We start from the raw sequence: 12,860 nt of genomic DNA, 5'->3' as shown, positions 1-12,860 counted from the left end.
AACTGTCTGGGCCCGGGTCTGGAGTGCACCGGAACCGGAAGTCACATTGTAGACCATGTATAGTCTAGTACTAGTGTACATGTTCACATGAACCACATGTTTATTTGAATTTCATTGTGGACTTGTTGCGTTTCTTTCCTGTAGGCTAACGGCTTCTAATTAAAAAATGAATTTTTTGGACTTATTTGCAATTTTTTCAAAGAGCATAATTTTAAAAAAGGGGCATAATTTGGAAAAAAAAAAGAGCATTATTTTAGCATAATTTCGCCAAAAAAAAAGCAATGCTACCAGCATAATATGCTACTTTTAATAGCATAATCTGTAAAGGCCTACTGTCTGAAAACCAGTGATTACTGAAAGATACCAGTGCCATCGTTGATCTTGCTGGTTTTGACCCTATGTTTTTGGCTTTTCTTGTTTTTCTTTTTTGTGTGTTGTGTTTATTTCAGCAACCTGTGTTGTCTGCACAGAATCTGACCGAAAGTCTTTTAACTCGCAGTTAACAAGGAAAGAAGACCTGTGAAGGGAAAGAATCTTGTCAGTCGTAGTCTAACCAATCAGGATCTTTTATAGAGCCCGCGTGTTCGGACCATCGGTAAATTATCTGGTTATTAACATTATTGATGTAATCTTCACTAAAATGTAGCATAACATTGCACCATCAACGAGCATGGTCAACATGGTGGCCGCCTTGACAAAACCGTGGAGAAAGTCAAAGCTATTTATAGTTCCTCACATTTTATTCGTAGTTGCTTCGTTGTTATACTAAGTGTAAATAGAAGTCTCACCCCTTAATGGATTATCTACTACAGCCGTGTGGAGGTGAAGCAGTAAGGAAGCCTCAAACGTACTAAGATTTCAGAAACAACTTTGAACACTGCTTACTTGGCGATCAATCCCGATCTTAACCATGACAAAAGGCGGTGCAAACAAGAAACAAACGAAAGGACAACGTAGAGACGATGTGGAAAGAAAACGAGATGATCGAGTGAGAAGAAACGCTCTAAAGAAGGAACGGAAAATAAAGGAATACCTCGCTGATGATGAAGATTTTGTCAGCTTCTCGAATCAACTTGCAGCATTAAGTCTGAAGATAAAGGACATCCCAGGTGATGGGTGAGTCTCAGTTTAGAATTGAAAGTGAAAGCCTTTTGAGCAATAATTTATTCTGGCAGTCAAGGCATCAGTTGTCTTGATTGAAATCTGGAGGCAGTAATTGTTACATGAAAAGCTTAGATTTTTTCTTCCGCATTTAGATGAAACAGAACTTGTGGCTTGACAACCGGAAATCCAATCGAGAATTATTCATTAAGTCGCACGTCCCATTTAGTACCCAGAACATGTACTCTTCATTTCATATTTCCATAGTGTTTATTGTGTGTGCATTGGCAGGAGCAGTTGTAGTAGTAAAAACAAAAGTTTAATTTTAGGTGAACATTTGTAAAGCATTATAATAGAAATGTTACATTTTCCCAGACTGTTTACTGTACAGTTAAAAGGAGCTCTCTCTCTTAGCTCTCTGAAGAGGTTGTGAACTAAAATTATTTAAGCTTATAATTTTTTCTCTGTTTCTTTCTCCATTCCCATCGGCAATGAGTAACAGTTTTGTTTTGTTTTGTTTTTTTCATCTTCTTTTTCTAGAAATTGCTTGTTTCGTGCTCTGGGGGATCAAATTGAAGGAGATCACACATCACATTTGCGGCACAGAAGGGAAACAGTTAAATACATGAGAGATCATAGAAGTGACTTTGAACCTTTCATGGAAGACAATATTTCATTTGATAAACATTGTAAGACAATTAGTGAGATTATTCACACACTAATCAATATTTTGATATTATAATTATTCTATTAATTGCAGAAGTAATTAACATGTAACTTCTTTGTAAAATGTCCATAATTGTCCAGCAAACAGTTAATGAGAATACTAAAACTTATCAGGAGGAAGGAGGAACTCAGATTTTCTTTGTCTCCTGTTTGTGGCAAATGCTTAAAGTGCTCCCAAACCCCAAAATAATTTTTGGCTTAACGGAATAAGCGTATTTTTTGGAGTATTTCTGTCCAAAATTTTTTTTATTTGCTCAAATCTTCAATTTTCTGTGCCCAGTCAAAATACAAAAAATCGGCTGCCATCTTGGCTCACGACCGTGTTGATAAATAATAAATAATTTAGCACTGGACATTCCACTGGGTGGCTCTTCTTTTCCACTGTTTCCAGATCAAATTGGAATTTGGAATGTTGGTTTTTGCGGAGGGAGGAAAACCGGAGGACGCGGAGAAAAACCTTTGGAGCAAGGACGAGAACCAACAACAAACTCAACCCACATATGACGCCAGGTCCAGGAATCGAACCACAGTGGTGGGAGGCGAGTGCTCTCACCTGCGCCATTCCTCCTCCCCAATACCAAGTTTAAAGAGGAATGGTTCTAGGGGGTAATGTGATGTCAAATCAAGAACACGAAAGTCTGCGTTTCACACATTTTCACTTGTTTGGGAGGGTTGTCATCGATATTGTACGAAATATGCTGACTAGGTGTGTTGTATGAGGAATGTATGAAGTGCAATACCCTCTTGTAAATTTCGCACGTTGCTACATCCTCCTACAACACACTTAGTCGGCATATTTTCAGACAATATCGACTACAACCTTCCCAAACAAGTGAAAATGTGCGAAATGTAAACTTTCGTGTTCTCGATTTGATGTCACATTACCCGCTAGAACCATTCCTCTTTAAACTCGGTCGTGAGCCAAGATGGCGGCCAATTTTCCATATTTTGACTGGGCACAGAAAATTGAAGATTTGAGCAAATAAAAAAAATTGTTGCACAGAAATACTCCAAAAGTACGATTATTTTGTTAAGCAAAAAAAAATTTGGAGGTTTAGGTGCACTTTAAACTCTTTACGCCCTAACATCAATATATATATTCTCCTTTACATCCTAACATCAGTATGCATATTCTCTATACTGGTCTCTACATTTTCTAAGGAGCTGACAAGGAGAATTTGTTTAAAAATCAAGAGCTGCTTTAGTTATTGATCATTTTGTTCATTCTCACAACCTTCTTGTTTGATTCTGGGGAAATAGTGCAAGGAAAAACTAGATGCTAATCACCCCTAGGAGTTAAAGGGTAATTAACATCATACATTTAGTATGTTTTGTTTATTTGATGCGTGATTTGAGGACTGGATGAATTTTTGCTTACAGTACAGGAGCTATCCAAACTAAGCACACATGGAGGAAATGACAGCATTGTAGCATTTGCACGCAACCATGGAGTCAATATTGTAATACATCAGCTCAATGAACCCAGATGGGTGATTTATGGAGGAGAATACAAGCAAAATGGACAAGTTCGAGAGCTTCATGTCTCTTACCACAATGGCGAACACTATTCATCTGTGAGACATATAAGTGACAACAGTACTGAACCTGGCTGGATAAAACACAATGATAGAGTATATGCAGCTTCAACGGTGAATATATTTTAGCCATGTGTTATTAGTAGTTATGCTGCAAGTCCAAAGGAAGATGTAGTTAATATAAAAACCCAACAACCAGGTATATTGTTATCAACAGACCTAAAAAGCAGTTAAAATGACCAAAACCATGAAAGTCTTGGACAGATTTTGTGGTCAGATTTTTCTAACATTAATGTGCTTATCTTTATTGTTGTTGTTTATACTAAATTGATGACCCACCCTAAGTTGCTACAAAATAGATCCTGTGAATAACAAAGATCCTTACAAGGTTAGGAAGGCCATACCCCATACAGCAAATTTCTTTTTCTTCTTATTTCTTCTTGCCCACCCCATTGTTCCCCTTTTTGAAATGGCCTATAACATTTCAAAGCCAAGAGATAGGCTCATATACCTGTTTTGCTTTCCCAGTCTCTTCAAACTCCTTACAAGGCTTTATAAAAGCTTTCCATCTCTGTTATACTTCTTTCATTGACCATGTCTAACATGACTGTGCACTTAGTAGGTATATTTAGGCAAACAGTAAAGTAGAAGTTTAATACACTATTATTTACTAATTATTTAAAAATATTCTCAGAGCCCAAGGAGACCAATAACTCGACTTGCAATTTACCTTAAATTGTTTTCATGCTCGGAAACGTAAAAATGGCATTGTGGCTATTTAGAATTTTAGCACTTCTGTAGTCACTTCACAGATTATATTAATCCTTATTTAATTAGAGGCCACACATCTGTATGATAACCTGTCTGAGCATTTAATAAGCTTAATTTATAACCTACAAATTGTAGCCCACAAAAACACAAGTTGTTGCCACCAAAAAGGAGGGTAAACCTAAAGGTAAGGGGAAAAGAAAAGATGAAACATCAGCGTGTGGCAGCGACAATATGGAGTTTCCACAAGGAAGCGATGAGCTCACAGCTGAAGAACTGGTCATCACAGCCACAGGATGTAAGGTACAGACTTGGAATGAATACATTCTTATACATGAGCATACAATGTACCTAAAGGGGCTCTGAGAGTACAATTATTTTGACTGCTTCCCCTGCCTTATCAGCAAACAGAATATGTTACAAAGCAGCGTGTGGATGTGAGTTTTGTTATCTTTGAGTGTTAGTTAATTGTATTTTCAAAGGGACATGAAATATTCTGTTTACTATACATGTATGTTAATATTGAAAATTATTATGTACACATAACAATCAAAAAATTTTATTATAGCACCAAATGTAGGGATCACCTGCATGTAAACTCAGCTCTTCAACTTTCAATTAGAAAGAAATCAAGTTTTCTTTAAAAAAAAATTTCCCAATCAACAAAACTCAATTTCTGCCTTACTGATGGTTGCAAATTAAAAAAGAAAACCCTTTGTGGAGATCTCCGTTCCATTGCTTATGGCTTGCTTGTGAAAATATTTTTCAAGTCTTTAAACAATATATTTAATTTTGAATTGTATAATCATGATGACTTAATTGGTTCATTAGATATTGTGTACTCTTGTATCAAGTTCCATGTATTTACTATTATATTTATCATTTGTTTACTTGATATTTATTTTACGTATTTTGGTGGAGCAATGTGTATTTTGAAACAAAGGAAACTAATTAGTAAGGGTTTAGTTACTTTTTGCTGTTTAGCTTGTGTACCCTACGTGTAGCCGTACCATCACCCCTAAGAGAAACAGAAGGGAGGGAGTGTCTACACAAACCTGACAAAGATCGTGTTCCCTCCCTTCTGATTCTCCATGGAGGAAGGGTGTGGCTACATAGGCTATTTCACTTGTTGCCTTTGTTGACTGTTAAATTTTGTTTTAAAGGACTTGGCCATTATAGCTCAAACCCTGGAGGAGAATGCATATGATGTTGATGCTTCTATTCATTACATTCTTCAGTTGATATGTATTACTGAGGAGACAGGTGACACAAGTTTTTGATTGTTACTAGTTTTACTTTTATTTACAAAAGATAACATCCAAGATATTTAATTTTAATTATTAATTGACTGGTTGTGTTCCTTGCTGTGTTTTTTTTTTTTTTTTAGCATGCTCATAAATGCATAATTATTTATAAAATTTTTATGAACAATTGTCAAGGTCCCTCTCACTCCAAGATCTCATTAGAAATCCTCCCTTCTGTCTGCCATGTAGTTCTTATGATGTTAACTCAGAGAATTTTGTACTGGATTAACTACTAGTCTCCCAATTTGTTTTTTTTTCTTATTCCCATCACTTGTCTGCTTGATATGTTATTGACATTGTAATGAGAAATTCTGTCTTGGTCTCTCATGGGGGTAAAAGGGTTATAATCCTTTTTTTTTTTTTTTTTTTACACCATTTCTGAGATGCCCAATGCATCTGCATGAAAGAGGAGGGGAGCTGCTGGTTTGGAAGTAAAGCCTCCCATAAAAAGTATATTTATATTTTTTCATTGCAAGGAAAACTCACTTTTGCAAGAAAGGTTTTGCCTTTGGCTTCATTTTTTAAGTAAGGGATTTTGGAACTTCAATTCAAATGGCCTATCAATATCACCTGTCACAATGCTCAAGGCAGACTGCCAGGGCAAATGTACCAAGGGCTAGCGAATGTGCTTAAGGCTAACGCTTGATATGTCAGCTTTAGAAACTTTTAAAGGCAGCCAATTTCTGTTTTTTAACTTGGTTGATAATTGTTATTCAAAGTTGACTATAATTGACCATGTACTCTGAAATTAAAATTTTTTTTTTCAGGATATTTATCTCAAGAGAGTTTTGCTGCAAGCAGTGAATCAGTGAATAATCATAAACATGGAATGAAATGTACTTTGGCTGTGGAAGCAGAAACACATACAACAAAAAATGATCACAGAAATGAAAATATACAGGAAAATGACAAAAACGATCTTGGAGGTGAAACCCACAATTATTCCTCCAAGGATGACACAAAATTTTCAGAAAAAAGAACTACCAATGAGACAGAAGCTTTTTCAAATTCATCAAGTGGCACCAAGAGCAAAACTGTACAAGACTCTAGTGAATCCCTCTCTCAAAGAGAACAGAAATCAACTAAGACATATGAACACCATGGTGCAAGGCCCAAAGTTGTTGAGAAATCAAAGAACCAGCGAGGATCAACTAATACACATTTAAGTAACAAGAAAAGAAAGGAACTGGCTAAAAAGGAGAAAAAGAAAAGGAGAGAAGAAAAAAGGAAAGATGAGTCAAACTCACATCTTGAGTCTTCAGTTTCTCAGCTAGAAAATTCCAGTACAGGGATAGTGGCTGACTTAGGACTTCTTGCAATATAAAAAGTGACCATCATAGTTATTTGCAAAATACAAAATAAATATTTGTTTAAAAAATTGAACTGGTTGCTAAATGCAATTTTGACAGTCAAGGAACAAAATTGAAATTGGAAATTCCATAGAAATTGCATGTGCTCTTGGATGGGGAAAACAAAGGGAATGGAAAAAACTGGATAGGTGATCAAGGAAGCAAAGTTAATGTAATAATTGTCTAAATTTGTCTTAAATCCCAAGTATGTTTTGCCCTATCTTTAAAAAAGCATCACATTTTTTTTGTTTGTGTAATGGTTACCAGTAAACATAATTCATACATATACAGAGCATGTTCTGGCAACATGACTACAAACCTCACATTCTGTGAGTAGCTGATAGCAATATTTGTCAACAGAAAAAGGGATGGTCTTTTTTATTTAAAAACATTATTTTGCAATATAAATTATTAACAAACAAAACATATTAAATTATTCAATTTCTGCAAAGCACAATACTTGCATATAATTTCTTACCCGCAAATTTTGGCTGCATGAAACATGTTTGTAAAAGTAAAGAAAATATATCATCTTGTGAAAAAGAGGCAATTTAACCTTCTAAGAAAATTGTGGCTGCCAAAAAAGTTACAAAATTATTATTTTGTAAGTCTCAAAATAACAATTATTGAGATGACAAGCTACCTGAATAATAGAGAACTTTTTCAGTTGAGTGCAAAAAGTTACAATGGAATCCAGATTTCTCGAACCCTAGGTTTCTCAAACCTCTCGATATCTCAAACCAAACCTTGTTTCCCTTGGATTTGCTTCACTCCCAATTTCTCAAACTCCCGATTTCTCGAACCAATCTGTGTTTCCCCCTGGAGGTTCAAGAAATCGGGATTCCACTGTATGCATGTCAACATTGTTTTACTGCCCTCTGTGCTTGGTCACTTCTGTGAAGCCGTTTGCAAGGATATGTTGTGTGTTTTCTTTCTAATATGTTCCTAGTTGTCATTAGTTTGGTTGATGTGTGATTGTTAATTATAAGGTCTGACTAGTAGCTGATAGTAATCAGACAGTTTGGTCCATCCAAAATCACTAGTTAATGCTACCTTTTTTTCTTTGTTTTTTTTTTTTTTTCATAAATCAGAGTTTTCTTCATAAATAGTATTTTATTTACAAATTTACCCAAAAAGTGGAATTAACTGACCCAGTCAGATAGTTTTGATTAAGAAAGGGTATATTAATGAAGCAGTTTCCTAACTGTCTTATCCATTCTGAGTAAAGTTATACCCCTTTAGGATAGTATACCCCTCTAGAACCTCAAGTTTTAAACGAGCCCCCCTTCCCACCCCCCCCCCCAAAAAAACTGTCTTTATCAGTTCTAAGTGAATTTGTCCCTCTTTTGAAACCTTGAGATCTTTAATCTCTAAATGCCCCCCTCCAGAACTTAAATTAAAAATAGTAGTTTCATCATTTTAATTTGACAGAGGGCACCACAGTCCTTGGTAAAAATTCCTATTCAACTTTTCTTCAGTACTCAATTCAACTAAGTCTTAAACCAAACATACTGCATATTGGGTAACATTTCAGCAGTAAATTGATGGATTGCAGTATTTTTCTTCCATAAGTTTTTAACAAGCTTTCCTCCATGAACCCTGCCTTCCCCTAGCCTGTTAGAACCTTCACAGTCAATGGTGAGGCCTTTGCTCTCCTTTGGATCAATTCTCAGTTACGTACTAAACAAGTTAGTTTTAAGCATCATGTTCACAAATTCTTCCTGGTCCACTTCATTGTCACCATCTTTATCAGCTTCTTGTATCATTTCTTTGAGTTCCTGTTCATTCAACTTCACACCACACAGTCTGGAAACCTGTTTCAGATTGTTTAATGAAATTTTTCCTGTCTTGTCTGGAATTTAAAAAAAAAAAATTAGATATTATGTAAGTAAGGTTGCGATATTTATTTACAGGTAAATGGAAGAAGTAAGAGTTCCTGATTAAATAGGAAACAATTCTTTAAGCCAATATTGTCTACAATCTTTGGAAAATAAAGCTAAAAAGGAATTTTCAAAATAGCCGAGAGAGCAGAAGTGAAAAACTTAATCCAATGGTGCACTTTCAGGTGTTAAGTTAGATCTGTTAACACTGTTCTAGGCAATTTTGTTCGAGGCACAGAGCTTAACCCATTGAACCCTAACACCAAGAAGCATATTCTCCATACTGTTCTCTGTACATTTCCTAAGGTGCTGACAAGAAGAATTTGTTTAACAATCAAGAGCTTCTTTAGTTGATGATCATTTCCTTCATTCAAGTAACCTTAATGTGTGATTCAGGGATGAAATTGTAAGGAAAGATTGGATTCTAAAATGTAGTAGCCCTTATGGGTTAAAGGTTTTGAGTGTCCATGCAGTTTATTTCAATGAAAGTAGCTCACCTGTGTCAAACATCTTGAAACCCTAAAGGGAAAATTGAGAGTTGATTTAGTCATAATGTGACCAGGCTAACAACTGTGCATGACATTGCAATATCTTTTGTTATAATTTTAGAATTACATCTTCAGAAACTATTTCCTATGATAACCAAATTATCATACACACAGGATTTGCATCATAAATTTCCTTTCGCACCATCACACCTAACTATTTCCTATGATAACCAAATTATCATACACACAGGATTTGCACCATAAATTTCCTTTAGAATGATCACACCTAACTTCCAAAATTTTAGAGAATTTCCTGCTATTGTTCGATTCCTTATAAAAGAAGTACAGTTAGTTAGTTTAACTCAGTAGTTCAGAGTGTCAAGACCAGCACTTACAAGCTTAGAACCTCTTGGTCACAGAAAAAGTAACTCCAGTGCATGTAACCTCAAGTTAGTGACCTATTTTACTGAGGATTTGCTTGCAATCACCCTTTCTTTTTATCAGTATTATTTCTTTTGTACTTCCCTGTATAAATAAATTTTATTGTGGCTATAAGTCTGTCTCGTTGTTCAAATAACAACATCACAACCTGCCTCGGTCACAATAAGAAGTCTTTATGTTAGACAAGACCAATAACAAGCCAGCACCAAAGTTTCATACTCCCAGTAATTGCATGGTGAATTTAATTTACTAACTGTAATATCTCATTGTTCCTGTGCAGAAAATCTGATCAACAAGGTGGCAAAGAAAGAAGCTACCTGTTACAAGTAATCAACAGGTTACTGTAAATTTTCCAGAATAATACACCACTTTCATAAATGGCTGCCAGATTGATATTCTTTTGTTTAAATTCAAATTAGCCTCACTAGCATCACTTGAGATAATGCATTCTTTTGAATTTTGAACTGGAGAACGAGGCCAGAAAGGCTAATTTAGATTTAAACAAAAGAATATCAATCTGGCAGCCATTTATGAAAGTGGTCAATTGCAAAATACTATTATACAAATGCCAAGCTGCTTATGTACTTGAACAATTTCATTGTGTACATCTCTGCCATCCCCCTGTCTCGCGATAATGAATTCCAAGAACTCATCAAATTCAATTGATCTGTAAGTGTAAAAAAGAAAAAAAAGTAAAGCAACATTAGTGTCCTGAGACCATATCCATTTTTTGTTGCATGATTCATTTAATTGCGTGTCAGATAAATAGAGGTGACTGATTTGATGACATGATTTGGTGACATAGTTAATTACATTTATCACAATTCAACAATTACTGCAATGACAATTTCATGTCATCTCAAACTCAGTTTCTAATAGATTTCAGGTGTACCCAACCTGAATTAATGTGGTTGTATGATTGAAGATGTCTTAAAACAGCTGTGAAATGTCACATTCCCTACCCCTCCCCTTGTTTTTTTGTTTTATTTTCTTAAGCATGCCCTCTTTCCATCCCCTCACACGGTTCTTATTCCACTCATGTTTCTCCTGCTTGGCTAAAAAGGAGACAGAAAGAACTGCTATCAGGGTTGTCACAGGCTGGTGAAATTCGCTAGATGAGAAAGCAGCGACTGCCAGCTGGATTTTGGTCAGCCATCACTTGATAAAGCACAGTTGTTCACCATCTTTGAGCCTTCTCTCTTGAAATTTCAGTTGGTGGGGTAATTTCTTAGTTACAACCTTGGCTATGCAGGCCAACCCACAGAGAGGAAAACTTACCCAGATTTGTCAACATCCAAGTCAGCTGTTAAACATAAAAAAAATGGTGTAACAGTTATAAGGGGTTAAGCAAGTAATTTAAACTAAGAGTATGACTTGTAGTAGAGATCTTTCTGGAAGGTACAATTTATTGCTTCAGCACTTCACACTTGGGCTATAAATGTGAGTGGAAAAACTAGTTCTGTAACTCACAGTCCTAGGTATTTAGTCGCAGCTTAGGGCCTTTCAGATGATCAACAGTTTAATCACTACATAGCAGACTTGCTTACCTATCATTTCCTCTACAGACTCTTTAGAAATCTTAAACCCTAACGCTTTCATAGCCTTCCTAAGTTCTCGAGCATCAATTGACCTAAGATAAAAATGTTACAAAATACTATTTACCATAACAAAATTATTACAATTATTTATAAATTAGATGATCCAAAATTTATCTCTTAAGTATCAGCTGCTGAAACTTATTACTGGTCTAAAGCTTTTTTTTCCTAACCTAAATTAGTTGCCTGGTAAATTCTACCCAATTTTAGATGAAAACTTTCTGGGTTTCAACAAATTTTAGAGACAGGAGGGTACTCTTAAAATGTGAAAAGGAAAGGGAAAAGTGAGTAAGGTCAAATTGTTATCACCGAAAAAAAAAAAAAAAAAAAAAAAAAACAGACCACCATGATTAAACAATATTTTGCACCAAAACTAAAGTTCAATGGTCCATGGGAACTGGCAAAATAGTCATCAGAATTATGCATGACCACTCAGGCATGTTTCACTCTGGAACAGATTTGACTTGGACTTGGTAGGTGGTTTGCAACCAATCTCTAGAGACACAGGTAACAATGGTGAAAGGAACAAATGCTGGTGGACTAGCCAATGAGATATCTATTGTTTACGTCCACCAACATGGCAGCAATGACGTAACGTGCAAACCACCTATAGTCTTGTGGTTCAACCAAAAAAATTATGTGAAAGACCTCTACATAAGGACAAGATACTAACCCACTTTTGTCTGTATCAAACACATCAAAGACCAACTTCAGATCTCTGATCTCTTGTGGTGTTAGTTGCTCATATGCTCTTGTTGTCAATCTTCCCTTCATAAATCTCCTTTTGTTCTGCAGTTCAGCTTCAAACAAAGCTTGGGAGAGCTTATCAAAATAGTAAAAAGAAGGGTGTCATCAGGAAATGCTTACGGATTTGTAAGCATCTGCAAGTACTATGGTAGCATTAGTGGATCATAAGCCACATGTAACTTGAAAACTTCTATCAATCGATCGATTCTCAGTTGAAGATTAAAAAAAATTGACTTTTCCTGGAAGATTAAGACTGAAAGAACTAGTTGGTAATAAGTTAAAACTTACATGGAACCTAAAATAAACTGAAATAATCGAACACTTAAAAACTGACGTTTACAAGATTTTCTACAAGGGGGTAAAAAAAATGCGATCCACAGTTTCCTTATTGGCAACGTTTGTAAAAATGCAAATTTGTAGTTTTCAAAGTTTCAAAAAGGCTAACATCTTCAGAAGAGCGTTAACATTGGCTAATTGCTCAAATTTGAGTCTTAAGGCTTACCCTTTCTCTTGAGGACGTACCATCACGACTGCTACCCGCTACACTGAGTGTCTCAGAAGCCATTTGTCGCACCATAGTTTTGTTCGGGATAGTGCCCAGCTCAAGCGATCTTTCGCCGTCTGCAACAGACTTGCTTGATTTCTTCTTTCCTTTCTTTTTCCCCACTTTTTTTGGCATGATGAATGGAATAACCTAGACGAATTCCGTGTACGTATTTCTATTGAGATCGATGCCTACTACAAATGAGGCATCGAGCCGCAGATATAAGACGGGAGTGTAACTCGTCCACCATATTGTTTACTTCGTCGTCATGATCCTTCCTCGACCCAGTTCTCTGCCACTCGTGCGTCCAGGCTCTCTCCTTTTAGTTTCAAGCGATTTACAAGCTTCAGGAGCGCGGTAGTTTCGCAGCGCAAGAATCGGC

At 35.9% G+C, this 12,860-nt stretch overlaps 2 protein-coding genes across 2 annotated transcripts; one reads left to right on the top strand and one right to left on the bottom strand.

Moving 5' to 3' along the window:
- Positions 1-634: 634 nt before the first annotated feature.
- Positions 635-7,861, top strand: LOC111324211 (OTU domain-containing protein 3). Its single transcript, XM_088731961.1, has 6 exons — positions 635-1,116; positions 1,642-1,790; positions 3,208-3,476; positions 4,269-4,433; positions 5,294-5,393; positions 6,202-7,861. Exons 1-6 carry the CDS (start codon positions 911-913, stop codon positions 6,756-6,758), a joined length of 1,446 nt encoding a protein of 481 aa, XP_088588087.1. The 5' UTR covers positions 635-910; the 3' UTR covers positions 6,759-7,861.
- On the bottom strand, positions 7,145-12,803 carry LOC111324236 (uncharacterized). Its single transcript, XM_088731965.1, has 7 exons — positions 12,437-12,803; positions 11,861-12,009; positions 11,140-11,222; positions 10,871-10,895; positions 10,178-10,259; positions 9,161-9,182; positions 7,145-8,635 (listed from the first exon to the last, which is right to left on the bottom strand). The coding sequence occupies exons 1-7, from the start codon at positions 12,611-12,613 to the stop codon at positions 8,457-8,459; spliced, it is 717 nt and encodes a 238-aa protein (XP_088588091.1). The 5' UTR covers positions 12,614-12,803; the 3' UTR covers positions 7,145-8,456.
- Between the last annotated feature and the right edge of the window lie 57 nt (positions 12,804-12,860).

This window comes from Stylophora pistillata, chromosome 8, assembly GCF_964205215.1.
Source record: "Stylophora pistillata chromosome 8, jaStyPist1.2, whole genome shotgun sequence".
NCBI lineage: Eukaryota > Metazoa > Cnidaria > Anthozoa > Scleractinia > Pocilloporidae > Stylophora > Stylophora pistillata.
Note: the sequence above shows the minus strand (reverse complement) of the source record. Positions and strands in the feature narration are given on the sequence as shown.